At 46.0% G+C, this 20,139-nt stretch overlaps 1 protein-coding gene across 1 annotated transcript in view; it reads left to right on the top strand.

Annotated features, from left to right (window-relative positions):
* The window catches only part of DEFB136 (defensin beta 136), a 33,905-nt gene extending 14,208 nt beyond the window's left edge, over window positions 1–19,697 (top strand). Inside the window, exons 2-3 of the mRNA XM_034965604.3 lie at window positions 4,330–13,936; window positions 14,363–19,697. Of these exons, the coding sequence (XP_034821495.1) occupies window positions 13,882–13,936; window positions 14,363–14,544 (237 nt within the window). The 5' untranslated portion in view covers window positions 4,330–13,881 and the 3' untranslated portion in view covers window positions 14,545–19,697. The remainder of the gene's footprint in view (window positions 1–4,329; window positions 13,937–14,362) is intronic.
* The last annotated feature ends 442 nt before the right edge of the window (window positions 19,698–20,139 follow it).

The following is a 20,139-nucleotide window of genomic DNA, read 5'->3' as shown; positions in this document are numbered from 1 at the left end:
AGCTTCTATGGGTATTGGGGGATGGGAGCGGGTCTCAGGCCACTAGGTTAATGTTTCAGAGGGCAGCGTTGCTGCCCCTGCTGCACAGAAGAGTCTGTGCAAGGAGTAGGGAGTAGCAGGCGGTGGTAAGCTCCACAGTTCCTACCCACTTGACAAGGCAGATCCACTCCCACGGTGTTCCACTGGAAGCAGCGAGCTGATTCCTGTCAGCCTGTAATCAGAACTCGCGGCTGCCGGGAGTCATAAGCTTTCCCCGCAGAGATTGCCGTCCAGGCGTTCAGGCCACGCCCCTCCCTGTCCGCTGCAAAGCTGGCGTGTTCCCGTGGCTCCTGCACTTGCAGTTTCTGCACCCACGACTTCTGCACCTACGGCTCCTGCACTTGCAGCCCACTTTTCACCCTCCCAACCCCGACCCTGGCCAAGGAAGTTCGTCCCCACCGAGGTTGTACTGTGAACCCCGTTGGGAGATTCTTTCAACCTGCAACCAGCGCCTGAACTTTGTAGCTGGCCGCAAGGCCTCCTGTGAGGAACAGTAAGGAATGGCTGCACTTAATCTACGCTGGGATCTGGAAGTGCATGCGAGGGTCTCCCCCTAAAAGTATGGAATAGTTTATATTCCATAACCCTCCCCAAGTCGGTTCCTGCGTTAGTTCGGGTTAGGGCTTCCCCGCCAGAACCCCCACCTTGTGTCCTGGACTTTCAGGATCCCTAGCGGGGATGTGTATCCCAGAGGCAAATTCCCTCTGTCACACTCAGGGGACTCGCAGCCCTTCGACTGACTCAGTGTAGGCTGCAGTCTCCTGCTTCCTTCAAAACATCAATAGATTCCTATGGTTTTCCTGTTCAGTTATTGCGTTGCTTCTCGAAAAATAGTTCACAACGTGAATCTGTACACACTATTTTGTCCTTCCAAGTGGAAGAGGTACGCTAGCAGTTCCTCTAATCCACCATTTTGGAAAAGCATTCCTAATTTTTCAAGGATAGAAACATTTTTATGGCCTGGTCATCCTAAATAGCACAAAACGTCTTTGTCCATTGCAAACTATAACATACTCAATATTTCACCGTAAATATTTTCAATATGACTTTCACTTCATTGTTTTCAACATCAAACCACGAGTGTTCCTTAGTAGGTTCCCAAGTTAGACAATCCAATAGAAAATGGACGAACGTCTTGAAGGGTCATATCACAAATAAGGATATCTAAATGGCCAATAAACATCTGAAAAGGTACTCAGCTTCATTAGTCATCCATGCAACACAAATCAAACCCCATATGTCATCACTATATTCTCCCTAGAATATCTTTTTAAAGGCATAAAATACTAGATGTGGACAAGAATGTAAAGCAACAAGAATGCTCACACATTGTGGATGAGAGTATAAATTGGTACAACCAATTTGGAAAACAATCAGATGCTATGTATTTACTAAAACTGAATGTATGCATAGCCTGTGCCCTAGGAATTTCTCTCCTAGGTATATAACCCCACAGAAATCCCTGCACCACAACTCTATTTATAAAAGTGAAAACTGGAAACTACAAATAAGACCATCTTCACTTACAATATTCAAATAAATTGTAATATCTTTCCCAATGTATTACAATATGTCATTGAGAAGGATAAACTACAATTACATGAAACAGATTAATAAACTTCACCAAAGTAATGTAGTGGGGAAGACGCCAGACACAAAGGAATACCTACAATTCCATTTATATAAAGTTCAAAAATAGATGTCAGCGCCTTGCTATTAAAAGTCAGGCTAGGAATTATTTTGTGTGGAGTAGTGACTGGTAGTGCCTGGGATGTTGTAATATTCTTTTGGGGGGGCAGGATGCTGGTTACACAGGTGTGTTAAATTTGTGCAGTTCATGAGGATGTTTACTCATGATTTGTACATTTTTTAATTGTATGTTATACTTCAAAAAGCTCTTAAGAGACTTTTAAGAAGCGATAAATTAATAAAAAGAAAAATACTCAATACAAGGAATTAGAGTATTTCTGTAAGAGAGACAATAAAGAGAAATACAGCAGACACAGGAACACTGATAGGCTAAAGCCATTGTTTTAATCGAATGGTGCAACTGAGAGGGATCTGGGTTCCCAGAGGAAATCAGCAACAGCTTTCAGGTACTCACAACTATTTCCCAGTCAGTATAGGTAAATATTTTGGGTTTACACAGCACAAATGTATAGTATTACACAAAATATGATATTGTTCGTTTTTTAGACATTTTGGCCGGCAAGTACCTTGCAGTCGCCAACATGAAGTAAAGATTTTTTGTATGTAGACATTGGGTCCACTTCTACCTGCCAAGAGAAACAAAGGTTAATGCACAGTTAGTGTCCTGAAGTGTCATGTTGTCATGGATAAAATTAGACCTCAGACCATAGTTTTCACTTTTTAATAATGAATTAGACGTGATCAAAGATACTCAAGACATTTTATAGCTGGATGCCCCTTTTCAGTTGCTCTTACCTTGTTTTCCAGGGGCCCTATTATAAGCCATTATATGAATCCACAGTTAGTTACATGAATTACTGATCAACTATGTGGAGTTAACAGGACCCAGCATATTCAGCTTGAGACTATTTGCTTCAGAAAGAATATTCAGACATCAAAGTCATCCCAGGAGCCTGCAGAGGTCCCATACCAGGAGGCATGCAGGGTCTGGAATAGCTACTTGAGGCAGTTTGTGATTATCAAAGTGTCAGCATAAAGAAAGAAGGATCACTGAACTGGAATTTTAGAAGCCTGCAGTTCTACCCCTGTATTCCCCCATAATATTCTGCATGACTTTTTGTCAAGTGCTTAATCACAAGGTACTTAAGAAGTACCCATTCTCCCATGGGTACTTTGCACCCATGGGAGAATGAGTGTGAAATGGTTTGAAATACCTGAGACAAATATGGAAATTTATTGCTAGTAATTTTTCTACACCTTAAGAACTGGGAGCCTCTGGAAACCAGAGGGTGGAGGAGGGGTAATAGGAAGGCAGTTTAAGAGAGTAAGGGTGGCCCTGAGTTGCCCCTACTGAATCACCTGCTCTTGCATTCTAAGTCTTATCAGTTTCTCCACCCAGGTGCCCCCATGAGTCCATGGATTGAACCTTTGTGGTGTGAAAATAATCAATGTGGTATGGTCAAGGGCCATTAGCAGGCAAACTTGCCCACCGTGTGCTCACTAGACCTCAGGCACCTTTCTGGGGACAAAGGAGTCCAGTAGAGACACATTGCAAAGTGTCAGAGGTCCCACCATGCAGGACATCAGCCGTCATCTCAACATGGTCCTCATTCGTATCTGTCTTCGTTTTATTTTTTTTAATTTTTATTTTTGAGATGAAGTTTCATGCTTGTTGCCCAGGCTGGAGTGCAATGGCACCATCTCAGCTCACTGCAATCTCCGCCTCCTGGGTTCAAGTGATCCTCTTTTCTCAGCTTCCCAAGTAGCTGGGACAGGCATGCGCCACCATGCCCGGCTAATTTTGTATTTTTAGTAGAGACGGGGTTTCACCATGTTGGCTAGACTGATCTCGAACTCCTGACCTCAGGTGATCCACTCGACTCAGCCTCCCAAAGTGCTTGTATTGCAGGCGTGAGCCACCGCACCCAGCCTCATATCTGTCTTTTAAACACTTCACACTTGGTCCTTGAGTGATACACTTTATATATGAAGGTTTGAGGCAAAGGGTAGAGGCTCTCTGCTGACCCCAGAAAACCACAAGCAAAACAGTTTTGAGAACCTCCACTTTAGTGACTGAAGTAGACTCTTCTCATTATCACCAAGTTGCTGGCTTCTGTCCAGAGAATGTAAATTCTGACCTCTCAAACTGATGTTTCATAGGACCTCATCATGCTATAAGTTAGTGTAATACATCTTAACCAGCTGTGTCTGTGGATTCTGCTCAGCATAAAATTTACCTTGGCTTCTAAATGAGTGAAAAATAACATGGGTGGCTGACTGTAGAAGGCAAGTTCTAAGAGCCCTCAAAGAACAGTCTTCTTCTCATCCCCAAGTCCTCCCTATACTTTGAAAGTCTCATCTTTTTGCTCTGCCCTACTTCTGCCAGTACCAACAGTCCAGCCTTCCCCTCAAACTTCACCAGCTCCCCAAACCAAAATCCATAACCAGTTTCTTTTCTGAAGAGAGCTACCTCCTGTTCTATGTCCTTTGGATCTTTTCTCCATTCTCTGGACCAGCCCAGCATGTCCATCTCTGCTCACCTTCCTCCCTGTTGCAGCTTCCTTTGTCCAAGTCCTGCCTTTTTCTCACTCTTGTAGAACCTCACACCTTTTTTCCCTTTACTATTCCTAATTCTACAAGGTGGGGACTCCATTTTACCTGGTGGAACATAGAAGAGTAAGTTAAGGACCACGAGGGCCAAGAGGACGCTCCTTGTGGCCATACCCATCAGCAAAGAAGCAGCTGTGACTCAACGGAGAGTCACTGTCTACGCAGCTTTGAAGAGACGGGGAGCTGCATGGCTAGTGAACCTTTTGGAACAAGAACATCTGCCTGCTCCACTGAGCAATCCAATCAGCAAAATGTCTGTTTGAACATGACATCCCTTCATTAAAGCACACTTCCTGGGTGCCACATGCATGCTAGCAACTGCATGAACACTGTGTAGGCAGCCCTATTCTAGGCCCTGGTAGGGTGCTGTGTAGGTGTCTGTGTATCTTCATTGTACATCCACTGAAATGCCTATAGTGTGTAGAGAACCATAAGGCTGCCTTACATAGTTGACAAAGAGTTTGTTTTTTTTTTTTCAACCTTACACACACACGAAGTCCAGGTAGGCATGATTCTCTCCATTTTAAAAACAAAAATTAAGAGTCTCAGGTAGAAGAAATGACTTTCTCAAGCTCACATAGATCTTAAATGGTAGCAACATGATTTATAAGCAGGCTTCCCTGACTCCTATATACAGAAGTACTAAAGTATGGCGTTGCCCAGTTCTTGTATAGCTGCAATGTCTTTAGGAAAATAAGAGCTCCTCAAAAACAGCATGGAAAAAGCAAGTCCCCATAACACCCGCAACATGACCCAGGGAAAAACACTGAGTCTATGGCTCCCCATTGAGCATATGCTGTGTGCCGGGTAATGGGGGGGCATACAAAGAATTTATGACAAAATTCTTGCTTGGAGGGACTAAAGTCGACAGTGTTTGACAGTTTTTGAAGTGTTTTAAGTTTTTCAACAACTTTATTTGATACTGTATGAAGAACACAAAACCCAGAATCAGAAAGTCTTTCTGGTGTGGACTCTGCATGCAGTAGCTTGACAAGCTTTTAATAAAGCACGTACTTTACCTCACTGACCATCAATTTTCTCACTTGGAAAGAAGGTTGTACACCTGGCCGGGTGCAGTTGCTCATGCCTATAATTCTAACGTTTTGGGAGGCTGAGGAAGGTGGATTGCTTGAGCTCAGCAGTTCAAGACCAGCCTGGGCAACATGGCAAAACCCCATCTCTACAAAAAATGCAAAAATTAGCCAGGCATGATAGTGAGCGCCTGTACTCCTAGCTACTCAGGAGGCTGAGGTGGGAGAATCACCTGAACCCAGGAGGTCAAGGCTGCAGTGAGCCATGATTGCACCACTGCACTCCAGCCTGGGTGACACAGTGAGACTCTGTCTTAAACAAAAAAAAAAAAAAAAAAAGTTTGTACTCCATCAGTCCCACCTATCAGGAAGGCTTGTCGCAAGGCCAAATGAAGTAACTCTTAAGGACAGTCCTTTATAGAACATATATTTAAGGAACTATTAGACTCATGTAACAGAAGAAGACATTTAAAACTATAGATATTGGCCAGGTGTGGTGGCATGTGCCTGTAATCGCAGCACTTTGGGAGGCTGAGATGAGAAGATCGTTTGAGGCCAGGCATTCAAGATCATCACGGGCAACATAGTGAGACCCCTTTCTCTATTTAAAGAAATAAAACTAGAGATGTTGCTTCTCCAGCTAGAGAGTGAAATAGCCAGACTAGGAACACATGCTTCCCTCTCTCTGTCCCTGTTTTATTCACAAGAATGCATCAAATGTATGCCACTTCAATGGACTCTTGTTTTCCAACTTCAGGATGTTTGTGATGTGGTTGAGATTGCACATCTGTGAAAGACTCATAAAGAACTGCAGAGCAGTAAATCAGTAAATAGAGAAAGAGTAGAGGACCTGAGTTTTGAGGGGCACAAAGAGAAAAGATTAAGCAAGCACAAATGCATTAAGGGACTCTCCTGAGACCCACTTTCCAACCTGCAGCATTAGGCACAGCCTGATTTGCACTCTCTCAGCTGCCATGGTCCTGATCTTCTGTTCTCCAAGAAACTCCCTCTGTCTCCATCTCAACCCTTCCCACTGTGCCATCCAGAACCACAGTTCTACTATAAACATACCTTCTACTTTATGTCTTCCCCAAGAACACTCTTCCATCTCTGTGTCTTGGCAAAATGCTAGGTCCTTCTCTAAGGACACTGCTTCCTGGCAGCCTTGGTGACTGGAAGCTGTTCATTGACCCAGGCTCCACACACCAGAGGACAAGTAAGCCCCACTTCACAATCTCCTGAACGACACCTGACATGATCCTGACACCGCCTTTCCCTCACCCTGTCCACATTTAATTGCTCATCGACATTCCGAGTTCTGCGTCTAACATACAGTTCACACTCGCCCATTTCTGTCTCCACCGCTGCCACTGCGTCCATGCCATCACTGTCTGTCACTAAACTCAGTAAATGGCCTCTTAAAAGGCTCCCATATCATTTTTAAATATTTACCATTTATCCTATTTATCCTCCACTTGGTAACCAAAATGACCTTTTTATAAAAACTGAAATTGATTCATGCATTTGCCCTGTGGAAAACTCCTCAGGATGGCTTCCTTTTGGGTTAAAGTGGAAAGTTCTTAGCGTGGATACTGGCCTGGCCCCTGGCTTATCCCCCCACCCAAGTCCTCTCATTTTCTCTGTCTCTCACTGCATTGTGCCATACTGGCCTTCACTATCCCCAAACATGTCGACCTCAAAGCTTTCACATGTGCTCTTTGCACAGCCTGGAAATCTGTACCACTCACCTTCTCATCCTCACCTAACATTCAGTCTCATTTAGAGGGACAGTATCCGTCTGTTCCACAGAACGGAAGAAACCCAATAAAAATTAGGTTCTGTCTTGTAAATCTCTCTCAAAGGACACTTTCTCATCCTGAGCATGTAGAATATTAGAATTTTATATTTGTGCATTTGTTTTTCTTCAACATTTGCTTCCTCCACTTGACTACAAGCTCAATAAGAGCATGGACCATGTTCTCGCATATATGTGATATCAGATCGACAAAATCCAATTTTTTTGTTAAAAAAAAATGTGAGTTTTCTAGGACTGCCATAACAAAGTACTACAAGCCAAGTGGCTTAAACAACAGAAATGTGTTGTCTCATCGTTTTGGAGGTTGGAAATCTGAGATCATGTTGTTGGCAGGGTTGATTCCTTCAGAGGGCTGTCAGAAAAGGAACTATTCCAGGCCTCCTGGTTTCTGATAGTCACTGCACTCGCTCGTTCTGGGTGGTATTCTCCTGTGTCTTCACATCGTCTTCTCTCTGTGTATATCTGTGTCTGTGTCCAACTTTGCCCTTCTTATAAGGACATAGTCATATTGAATTAGAGTCCACCCTAATGACCTCATCTTAACTTGATCTATGTAAAGACCCTATTTTCAACTCAGGTTGCATTCACAGGTGATGACGGTTAGGACTTCAACATCTTTTGTGGGGTTACAATTCAACCCCTAACAAGTGGTCATCTTTGATCTTCCTGAGTAATCTCTATGACCCAAATGACATCAAAGCAACCAACTCTTTTTCTAGAACACTAATTATTCTTCATTTTTCTTTCACCACATTTACCCAGAAGAAAAGCCATCTATAGAACTGCTTCTGCTCTCAAGCTTTTGAAAGCCACTAGAACACATCACACGATTCCACAGGAAAGCTGAGTTTAGAAATTTGGTTGTTCTTCTTTTTATACATTCTAGTCAACCTCAGATGCTATTTGCCCTAATCACTCCCCACCCCCATCCTACTCTCAGAAGAACCTCTGGCTTCCTACTTCACAGAGAAAATTGATGTCAGAGAATTTAAATTCACTTAACTTTGCACACAATTCCCATCAAAATGCCACCATCATTCTTCACAGAACTAGAAAAAGCAATCCTAAAATGTATATGGAACCAAAAAAGAGCCCACATAGCTAAAGCAAGGCTAAGCAAAAAGAACAAATCTGGAGGCTCCACACAGCAGGGGACAAGTAAACCCCACTTCACAATCTCCTGCCAGCCCCATACCATTTCCAGAATGATACCTGACATGATCCGGACACCGCCTTTCCCTCACCCTGTCCACATTGAATTGCTCATCAAACGTTCCCAGTTCTGCCTTCAGCATGCATTTTACACTCACCCATTTCCATCTCCACTGCTGCCACTGCGTCCATGCCATCACCGCTGTCACCAAACTCAGTAAATGGCCTCTTAAATGGCTCCCATATCATTTTTAGATATTTACCATTTATCCTCCACTTGGTAACCAAAATGACCTTTTATAAAACTGAAATTGATTTATGCATTTGCCCTGTGGAAAATCCTTCAGGATGGCTTCCACCTGGCCCCACTCTTGACAGGTCAGGACTATTACAATTCAAGGTGAATTTTAGGTAGGGACATAGCCAAACCCTATCAGCATCCTCTCCAGGTATTTGCTTCTTAAGATGATGTTCTTGTTCTGTATCACATCACAATCTTCCTGGATTGCTTTGTACCTTTCAGGCACATTGTCAGAGTCTTTTCCACAATTCTACCTCCCCTTTTCTTGCCATAAATGCTGATGTGAGGTTTGCTCCTCAATCTTATTTTCTTCTTACTCTTCTGAATCTCTCTTGTTGAATTCATTCCTTTTTATGACTCTTTGACTTTTGATTCTAAAATTTATATATGCAATCTCAGTTCCTCTTTTAAACTTCCGAACTGTCTACTTGGCTGCTCCACCTAGACATCCTACAGGAAGCTCAAACTCAACCTATCCAAAACATTACTAATTGTTTTCTCATCCTTCCTCCCAAAACCTCTGGTGTTTCCAGTGAACTTCAGCACTGAACCCACAAACTTAAATCAGAAACCTGGAAATTATCCTAACTACCTTTCTCTTTCTAAATTCCACAGATATTAAAAATCAAATATTTATTTATTTTATTTCTTATTGCTCTTGAGATGAACATTCTCCTTTTTACACTACTGCCAATACTCTTACTTTACTTCTCACTTGATCTTGGAGTCATAAAGCCTTGTCATGGGTCTCCATGACTTTGATTTTACAACACCATAAACCCATATTAAAACAAGTGTGGACTTGATTCCCCCAGCTTAAACTCCTAAGCACAGCATTAAAATACCCTTAGTGACATTATGCTAAGTGAAATAAGTCAAGCACAGAAAGACAAATACTGCATAATCTTACTTATATGTGGAATCTAGAAAAGTCAAACTCAGAAGCAGGGAGAAGAAAGGTGGTTCCAGAGGCTAGGGCCAGGAGTGCAGAGAGGGGAGACATTGGTCAAAGGGTACAAAGTTTCATTTTGTCAAGACGCCTGAGTAAAGACATGGGACACTCTCCCTCTCCAGAAAAAAAGAACCAAAATTGTGAATGACACCTAGGATAGAACATCTATGAGAAAACTCCAGAGTTCAACAGAGAAGTCACAGGAAACACTGGAGCCATAGAAGGAGCAGGATGTGGGTTGGCTAGGAGCCTGGAATGGCTCCCATTTGCTGGGAAAAGGTAAATGAGAGCCTCTCAGGGGTTCACATCTCCATCTCAGACTACTGTAACCCTAGCAACACGAGGGCTTTTTTCCCACGTGGGCCCTGAGATTAGCGTGGGTGGTGATCAGGATACCTCTCAAGGGCATTGCTCCACACAGGGAAGTCATGTTGAGTTATACACATCCCCTGAGATCTAAGCGGCTGCAGCACAGTGCTAGTGCAAGCGCCCAGCCTCCACCAGACCGAATCCTGTCCTGGGAACCAACAGGCCCCACATCTCCACAGAGGAGAACCCCCACTGATATCCCCTGACGTCCACCCAGATGGCTGCAGTGGCTCGGCACTGGCTGAACCTAGTGATGCTACAGAGACCCCAGCACTTTAGCCCAAGTGGAGTACTACTCCCTGGGGAAAGGATGGTGCAGTGCACCCAGGAGACTCTCGCGGGGACAAAGGGAGCCCTACTGTGAGCTTTCCAGAGCCTGACAGCTCCCGTCTGGGACTGTAAGAAGCAACCCTGCCCCCACCAGTAGAATGACATCTATGCTTGGGCTCACCCCCTAGGCCACTGCAGCAGCTGCTGGTCCCGCCAGGAGTCAAAACAAGTTGGTCTGAGAGCTGCCTCTCTGGATCTGTGAATAACACCCTGCCCTCACTAGCAGTACAGCCCCTGTGCTCCAGCCCATACACAGAAGGTGGGGTCTCTTCCTTCACTCCCATGCACAACACTACAGCTGCTGCTGCTGCTACTGGCAGCCAATGCGAGTGAACCCAGGAGCTGCTTGTCTGGGTCTGTGAATAGCGACCACTCCCTGACCAGTAGCAAGGCCTTTGTGCTTGAGCTCACACGCAGAAGGCAGGATCCCTCCGCTGCCCTGAACAACACTGCAGCCAGGAGCTGAAGCAAGCACTACTCAGAGCCTGAGAATTTTCTGCTTAGGGCTGTGATCACCAACCTCATCCCTATCAGAAGCACATCCTCTGTGCTTTCGTTTGTGTTCCGAATACAGGCTCCCTCCCCATATACACCATGGCAGCTACTGCTACTGCTGGAAATGAAGTGTGAACTCCCAGAGCCTGAGAGTTCCTTGCAAGGGACAGTTGAGAGCAACCTTACCCATACCAGCAGCAGGATTGCTGTGCTCTAGCACAACCTCTGAGGTCAGGCTCTCCACTCACCACCACAGATCGCTCAGCCCCACCTACTACAGGCTACACTCCTGCATGCCACCAAAGCCTTGACGTCATGCCCCCAGATACTGAGCACCCCATCTGAAGACTAGGAATTACCCGATCCATTCCACCATCTCTGGTCCTTGTACACTCCTCCTAGGGACCTGAAGATGGGCCCACCTAGCCTGCTGCCAACACCACCAACCACAGCCACCCACATGTGTTGCCTAGGAGCCTAGAGACTAGCCTGCCAAGCCCATCATAGCCACCACTAACATTAGGAAGTGCACCTGGGAGCCTGAGTGTTATCCTGCACCACTGCTACCCTCACTCACACCATTCATGCTGCCCAGGGACCTGAGAACCTACCCACTCATCCAGCCCTCCACTGCCACTGCCAGTACCAAGAAATCTGCCTGGAGTTCGCCCACCTGGACCTGCTAACACTGGTGCCCACATACACCATCCAGTGACCCAAGGTCAAGTATGCATTGTCTGTCATTATCACTACAAGGGCTTGAGGACTGGCCAACCTGGCATCCCTATCCCCAGCAAAGCCTCACCATGGCTTCCATTAGCAACTGCAGCCAAGCCACTGAGGAAATTACAGATACCACTGATGCTATTCACAGCCAAAGAGATTCATGGGATGGGGAGACAGGTCCTTGGGATTTTACTGTTCTCTAGGAAGCAGAATCTTTTCCAACTTTATTTCGTGTAAAGTGTTCATTACAGCATGAATACAAGATGTATTCAATCCACAAACACAACAGCCCACAGGCATTCAGGAGGTTGTACATCACAAAAGAGAAAAATCAAGACTAACAGCATAATGAACTGTTGTTTGGGGGAATTTGACCATCTGATTCTAAAATCTGTATGGAAATGAAAAGAACCAAAAATAGCCAAGACACTCACACACACAAAAAAGATAAGTGAGAAGATTTGGCTCTGTTGGAGACAGACTCATAGATAGATAGATAGATAGATAGATAGATAGATAGATAGATAGATGATAGATAGATCTTATTTAAAAGTTTATTAACTTATTATGAAGCTATAGTAGTAAGACAGCATGGCATTAGTGCAAGTATAGACAAATAGAACAATAGAACAGATTAAGGTTCCCAGCATCAGACTCACGCATATGTGGAACCTGATTTAAAACAAAGGTGGCACAGCTAGACAGTAGAGAAACAACAATCTTTTCAATAATTTTTGGTCTTGAAACAATTGGTTTTCCATAGGGGAAAAGAAAACTAAATAGGACCCCTAATTTACACCATACACAGAAATCATCACAGGTGGTTATAGAGCTAAATGAGAAAGAAAAATAATAAAGAAAAAAGAAAGATAATATAGGAAATAGTTTTATGACCTGAGAGTAGGGAAAGATTAGTAAGCAAGAACCAGAAAATTAAGAATATGTGTGCTTACTGTATTGGCTGGGTGGGGTGGCTCATGCCTGTCATCCCAGCACTTTGGAAGGCTGAGGCAAGTGGATCCCCTGAGGTCAGGAGTTCCAGACCAGCCTGGCCAACATGGCAAAACCCCATCTCTACTAAAAATACAAAAATTAGCCAGGCATGGTGGTGGGCACCTGTAGTCCCAGCTACTTCGGAGGCTGAGGCAGGAGAATCGTTTGAACCCAGGAGGTGGAGGTTGCAGTAAGCCGAGTTTGGGCCATTGCACTCCAGCCTGGGTGATGAGCAAGACTGTCTCAAAAAACAATAATAATAATAATATTGAGTACCTACTGTATGGCAGTGTGCGTGCAAAGCATTTTATAAGCTGTATCTCATTTCATCCTGAAAAAAAACCACGCAAAACCTTCCAATGCACTTTTTGAGGAGATCTTGAGGCTGAGATGCTAAATAATGCATCTGAGGGTGTAGGCCTGCAAAGCAGAGTGTAGCCAGGAACGCCATGCTCCACTGACACACCACACACAGCCCTGTGGTCGTTGGCTGCCTGCGTAAAAGCCTGCCTTCAGGGTCAGAACAAAATCAAAGTTAGTGTCATCTTCACTCTCCGACATCCCTCATCACCCCAAGAGGGACAGGCCTAAGGGCCCTTCTCCAGGGCTGAGTCTCTGTCACTCCAGAGAAGCCCAGTCTGGCTCCACTCTGGACACTGTGCGTCCAACCTTGAACACAGCACTGAACCGACTCTTCTAAGGGAGAGTTTCACCTCCTCAACTCCAAAAAAGAAATCTCTCCTAGAACCTTCAGAGTCCCCTAATCCTAGCCAACATTTCATACCAGCCATTTGGAGAACAAAGTCCATCAGTGAACTTTTCCAGGACTTTTTTTTTTTTTGCAGTATCTGCCTTCAGCCAGGTAAATAAGTCAGCCGCTAGACAAGGAAGCTGTCCCTTCTCCACTAGTTCTGAGCCCATACCTTCTCTTGGCCAGGCCACTGGTTGACAACTTGAGAGACTCCGTGTGTTGGAACTGTCTTTCCAGGCTTAAATTCAGCCTGTGTTTCATAACACCCTTTCTCTGTGCTCCTGAGCTTTCAGTGGTGCTCCAGAGGAAAGGAGAGACAGAGCAGATATTTTCACTGCCATGTTTATATCAAAGTACATTTGAAGGCAGAGGGAAAGTGCTCAGGCTTAGGCATGGGGATCCTGGTCTTTTCTCCTGTTCTGCTATCAGGAAACGTGACAGCCTTAGCTGAGTCTCTTGTTTTCCCGTGGTTTGTAGAAAAGGAGGTAGCACTGAAAGGCCAGGGCCTTTTCTTCCTCGAATTCTGCAGAACCCTGTGATCTCCTCAGTCTGCCCCTCCAGGAAGAGTGAGGCCAGGGTCCAGCCCCACTCAGCCCAGCCTGGCTCTATAAAGGAGCCTCCCAGGCAGCCACCACTGGGAGTTCCAACTCTGTGCCCTCTTCGGCCATGAACCTCTGTCTTTCTTCATTACTCTTCTTCCTGGTGATCTTACTGCCTTCAGGTAAGACAGTGGGCATGGGTCTGAACATAAAAGTGGGTGTTCCCAAATATTGAGATGCTTAAAAAACCCTCTAACTATAAGCCCAGCAACAGGACACCAATATCAGATGGGCCAGCATGTTAGGGGCATGGTGAGCGGACCCCAGCTCCTGCCCTGCTCTGCTGTTGCTGCAGCTGGAAGATCTGCCAGGGCACCGGGGAGGGGGGTGGATGTCATTGTGCACACAGATCGTGCAGCCACCCAGATTCCTATCTCCCCTCCAATGCCTCTGGCTACCCTGAGCTTTATCTGCCTTGCTGAGTTGTGATAAGAGGTGAGGTAAATCACAACGAACAAGCCATCCACCAGGAGGTGATGGCAAGCCTAGGATTTCTCCCAGCCTCATTAAGATTGATTTTTCTTTTCTGTGGTCTCTCCCCGCTTCAGGAAAAGGTATGTTTGGGAATGATGGAGTCAAAGTTCGCACCTGCACTAGCCAGAAAGCCGTATGTTTCTTCGGGTGTCCGCCAGGATACAGGTGGATTGCGTTCTGCCACAATATTCTGTCTTGCTGTAAAAATATGACACGTTTTCAACCCCTGCAAGCCAAAGATCCATGGGTTCATTAAAAGGATATGTGAATGGCTCAAAGTACTAAGCTCCTCATCTGTGTGTCAGGATCTTAGAGCTCGTAAGTGAGCCGTGCGCAGAAATGAGGACCACATTCTGACAATTTACTGGCAAAATTCCAGAAACATTTTGTAAAGGCAGCACGGCCATGAAATGCATCCCCTGTTATTTTTCCTACCCTCCCATCTCCAATCACTCATTCCTCTTTCAAATTCAAATTCAGGCCAGGCGCAGCGGCTCACGCCTGCCCACCTGTAATCCCAACACTTTGGGAGGCTAAGGTGAGCGGATCACTTGAGGTCAGGAGTTTGTGACCAGCCTGGCCAACATGGTGAAACCTCATCTCTACTAAAAATACAAAAATCTGCCGGGTGTGGTGGGTGCATGTAATCCTAGCTACTCAGGAGGCTGAGGCAGGAGAATTGCTTGAACCCGGGAGACGGAGGTTGCATTGAGAAGAGATCACGACACTGCACTCCAGCCTGGACAACAGAGTGAGATTCCGCCTCAAAAAATAATAATAATAATTCAAATTCTATTGATTAATACAAGTTCACAGGCCCAAGGGATGATATATTCTGGCCATAGAAACAAAAGCTAACCACACACCAGTCACACATTTGAGTAGTTTACATCTATTAGGGAACTTACTCCACACAATAAAATCTACAATTTCTCCCATTTTGCAGATGAAGAATATTTTCCAAGGTCACACGACAAGAGTTAGTCCCAGGTTTAAATCCACAGAGTCTGCACGCAGTGTCTTGAGTGTAAAGTTGCACCACCTCTCCGTTAGTAAGCATGGGAATCAAGCTAGATTGTGGTTCCAATGAGGAGGCAAGAATCCAACTAGACCCCCCGAATGGCAAGACCCTCAGTGCTCATCCTGTGGTTTAAAGCCATCATGCTTCTGGTTGCCAAGTTGCTTTCATGGCTCTGTACTCAGTGGCTTTCATGAGTCACGATCGGTGTCACCCTAAAATCCCACACACCGAACATGCTTCTTTCACCACTGCGGTGACACACTGGACCATACACCCATTCCAAACCTGCAGCTGTCTGAAGGCAGCACTGTCCAACAGCACGTCCTCACCCTCCACTCCAGGGTTCCCACCTGGAGGCAGAGGCCTCGGGTCTGCATTGAGACCCTCCTCATTCTCTACTAAGAAAAGAGAAGGGTAGCTGAGTTTCGGATCTCCCTTCTCCACAAACGTGCCTGGCAGGCACACTCTGAAAGTCTGCACCGAATGCTAAGCAGGGGTGAGCCGAATGCTCAGAGCCCAGCCTCAACATCAATCACCCAAATTCCAGCAAACAAGAAATATCAGAGATCATCATGGTCCACGAGGCGAGCCTCCGAGGGTATCATGCTTCAGCTGATCGCTTCGGGTCTGTGAGTGTGTCTACAGTGGTCCTGTGGCATCAGACCACCTGCACGTGCTCATTTCAAACCAACCCCTTATCAAAAAAAAAAAAAAAAAACAGGGAAGGACATTGCAAAAGTTCACAAAACAATATCAATGCAATGAAATTAACATAAAAATAGAAAATAAAAGAGAAAACTGGGCGAAGGGAAAAAGCAGATATTCTTTCACCAGATGTCAAAAGGATCTAATGCTCAAAAAAGCCAAAAACTCCAACCCTTTTCTTGCAGTTTCTAAGGCCATGGTCACTCCAGCCTGGTGGAGATGCTGCTCTAAGTTTGACAGTGGGGTGCAGAAAAGACACAACTCTCTCCAGCAGCATTCAGAGAGGACTGAAACATTTACAATTACTTTTGCTGAAAACCCACACAAGAAACAAGAATACTAAATTATCACACACAAACAGCATAATGTATTGATCCTGTAGCCCACTGGGTGTGGACTTTGAGTCAGTGGGCAGCGTCTCTGAGGGGGCCACAGGTGTCAATCTCACTCTCCAAGTCCCAGGGCAGCCATGAGGAGGGTCCACAATTTAGGCTTAGAGACCTATATCCCCAGAAATTTTACTGGGGTGAATGACAGAATCACATGGGTGCCATTGAGATATCAGTTCGTCCCGGTGCAGCAAACTGTTTCAGGGCCATGATTGGACAGAACAGCCCTGCAGAGCCCCCTTGCTTTATGGGCACGTCTCACATCTATTCTGTGGGGGTAAGATGTATTCCCAGTATACTCTCTGTATGCTTAAGACATCCAGAGTTAATGTCTGTTACTTGAAACCAAGAAATCTGGCCAGGTGTGGTGGCTCATGCCTGTAATCCCAGCACTTTGGGAAGCCGAGTTTGGGAAGTTTCAACATGGTGAAACTTCATCTCTACAAAAATACAAAAACTAGCTGGGCTGGTCTCGAACTCCTGACCTCAGGTGATCCATCCACCTCGACCTTCCAAAGTGCTGGGATTACAGGTAGACACACCGCAACTGGCCAAATCACATATTTTCAAAAGTACTCAGCTGTCAAATAATAATCACTGAGGACTCCCCATCCTGTGTCTGTCAAGTTACATTAAAGGGTTCAGATCTGGAGCCACAGCACTTTTCCAAAAGCCAGCATCTCTGCCTTTCAAGATCCACGTATGCAGAAGCTCAGTTTTGTTCAACAAACGTCAGACTCCTCTTACTACCCAGTTCCTGATTTTGCATCTCAAGAACTCCAAAAACCATGCTGGAAACAACCATTTTTAGTGGAATGAGCAAGTGGGAGGAGAGGAGTGAAAAGGAGAGGGCGCTGTTGTATTATTGCCTCTGTGGAGCCCTTCTAGAAACCAGTTCAAGTTCTCCCTCTGGTCATTGGTCTGGAAGTGAGGGGACCTGAGAAGAGCAATCAACTTCTGCACAACAGAACCAGGTCGTGTTGTGTCCCCCGAGATCATTATGATGTCCACCATCACTGAGATGGTGTCAGACCCTAAGAAAGGAAGGATTCTGTTAGCAAGACTAGCTGTGCCTACCATTGGATGTTCAGAGATCCCGAATAAGAGCAGAGGTCTCATCAGTTTCCTGAAATTGGCCTTTGGCAGGGAGCACATGTCTCCCATCTCCACGATAACCACCCACTGTGCTGGGCTCATGCCCAGACATCCCAGCAGATGGGACTGAGCATGGCATGGCTGGTGGGTCACAGGCAGACCCTGAGGTTCAGGCCTGGCCTATTGGAAAGTATGGTCAGCCACAGCGGTATAGAAGCTAAAATCCCTGCCTTCTTTCCCCCGACCATCGAGCAATAGTGAGCTCCACCTATCGGATCCAGGTGGTGTGTTATCCCCACAAAATCTAGGTGGAAGCCTCTGCTGCTCAGGCCTTCTCCGCTAGCACCAGCAGAGAGCTTCTGACCCGATCAGGCAGGAAATCCTGGAGTCAACCTGTTGGGACAATAGTGCCTTCTTTATCTGCTCATGCTTTGGTTTGGGCACACGGACAGCTTTTTTCTCAAATTATGAGATGTCCCAGCTCTTCTTAGCCCAGTCATCTGCTTCTGAGGACAAAAGCAATTCCATCGCACAGAGTTGATGGGAGTAGCAGTTCCTTAAGCTCCCTCCGAAAGATACCTGTTTGCTTCATATTGCAGCATATTTCACAAGCCGTGTCAACCCTCACAGTTAGGGCTTTAAGCAGGCAATGCCAATGGCCACATGCTGAAGGGACAATGACAGTATTCTAGACCTCAGTTATGGCTTCTTTTTTTTATTATTTGAGATGGAGTCTCTCTCTGTCGCCAGGCTGCAGTGCAGTGGTGCGATCTTGGCTCACTGCACCCTCCATCTCCCAGGTTCAAGCAATTTTCCTGCCTCAGCCTCCTGAGTAGCTGGGACTACGGGCAAGGGCTACCACGCCCAACTAATTTTTTTGTATTTTTAGTAGAGAAGGGGTTTCACTGTGTTGGCCAGGCTGGTCTTGAGCCCCTGACCTCATGTGATCCACCAGCCTCGACCTCCCAAAGTGCTGGGATTACAGGCATGAGCCACCGCGCCCAGCCTACGTCATGGCTTCTTAACTCAGGCTGGAGCCAGGACGAGTGTGCAATACAGGAGCAATTGACTGTGAGCATGAGGTGTTCAGACGGATTCCTCGCCCTGATTCCTGAGGTTGTATGTAAGGAAGTCTTCCAATCTTATTCTCTAAAATTGGAGCAAATTGGCCGGGCGCGGTGGCTCACGCCTGTAATCCCAGCACTTTGGGAGGCCGAGGTGGGCAGATCACGAGGTCAGGAAATCGAGACCTTCCTGGCTAACACAGTGAAACCCCATCTCTACTAAAAATACAAAAAATTAGCCAGGTGTGGTGGCGGGCACCTGTAGTCCCAGCTATTCCGGAGGTTGAGACAGAGAATGGCGTGAACCCGGGAGGCGGAGCTTGCAGTGAGCCGAGATCACACCACTGCACTCCATCCAGCCTGGGCGACAGAGCGAGACTCTGACTCAATTAAAAAAAAAAAAAATGGAGCAAATTGGCTGGGTGCAGTGGTTCATGCCTGTAACTTTGGGAGGCCAAGGCGGGCAGATCACGAGGTCAGGAGTTCAAGACCAGCCTGGCGAATATGATGAAATTCCATCTCTACTAAAAATACAAAAATTAGCCGGCGTGGTGGCAGGTGCCTGTAATCCCAGCTACTTGGGATGCTGAAGCAGGAGAATCGCTTGAACCCAGGAAGCAGAGGTTGCAGTGAGCCGAGATGGCACTACTGCACTCTAGCCTGGGTGACAAAGCAAGACTCCGTCTCGAAAAAAAAATATTGAAGCAGATTACTCAACTAATTGCCAACCCATCAGGGGACCTGATAGTGTAAAATCTTTCATAACTAAAGTACAGGTGTAAAAACTAACATTCAGAGCAGGCAAGACATTTTCCCAGGACCACACAACTCATCAGTGTGCAAAACTGGGATTCAAACACAGATCTAGCCACTCCCTTTCTGCTTCCTGATCTGTAACATGAAGCCTCAGTCTCTCTCAGAGCACTGCTGGAACAGGAAGGGGAAGAGGTGAACTGCAACTTTCTGGAGATGTGGAGTCAGGTTAGAAAAGCATGGGTCAGGATGTCAGGAGAAATTCTCCCTTCAAACCAGACCATGAGGCAGGGATCCTTAAGCTCATAGCCTGGGACTTTGACAGGACCTGACAGGTTGAACCTCGTCTGAGAAATTCCCTTCCCAGTATCTGGGCAGATCTCTAGCTTCTGTCTGGTTTCCCCCAGAGGTTAGCACTGCTCAGCTCTGCTCAACTGGGGAGCTAGACAAGAGAGGAACTGAGAAGAAGGAGAAGCTGCAGAAGAAACTGACCTTTCTTTCAACTGCCCTGGAGTTAGCTCACTCCCAGAGGGATAAAAGACCTTGAATCAAAGTCTTGGGCTGCATTTGATGGTGCTTTTCCTCCCACAACCTCAGGGGCAAGCTGACTCCCGGGTTCCTGGCCGGCTCCAACCTGAGTCCTGACAGGTGCATCCTGTATCTTGATGGCCTTCAATGGGCCTGGAAAAGGGCAGAAGGAGTACAAATGTTGCTGGTGTCTCAGGTCTGTTTCACAGACCAAAACCTCCCTGGAGTAGGGAAAGGCATTTATTGGATTTGGCAGAATATCGAAAGCCTTACACCCTCTCCGTGTACACTCACGA

The sequence above is a fragment of the Pan paniscus genome, chromosome 7 (assembly GCF_029289425.2).
Source record: "Pan paniscus chromosome 7, NHGRI_mPanPan1-v2.0_pri, whole genome shotgun sequence".
Lineage (NCBI taxonomy): Eukaryota > Metazoa > Chordata > Mammalia > Primates > Hominidae > Pan > Pan paniscus.
The sequence above is the reverse complement of the archived record's forward strand: the minus strand, read 5'-3'. Positions and strand labels throughout refer to the sequence as shown.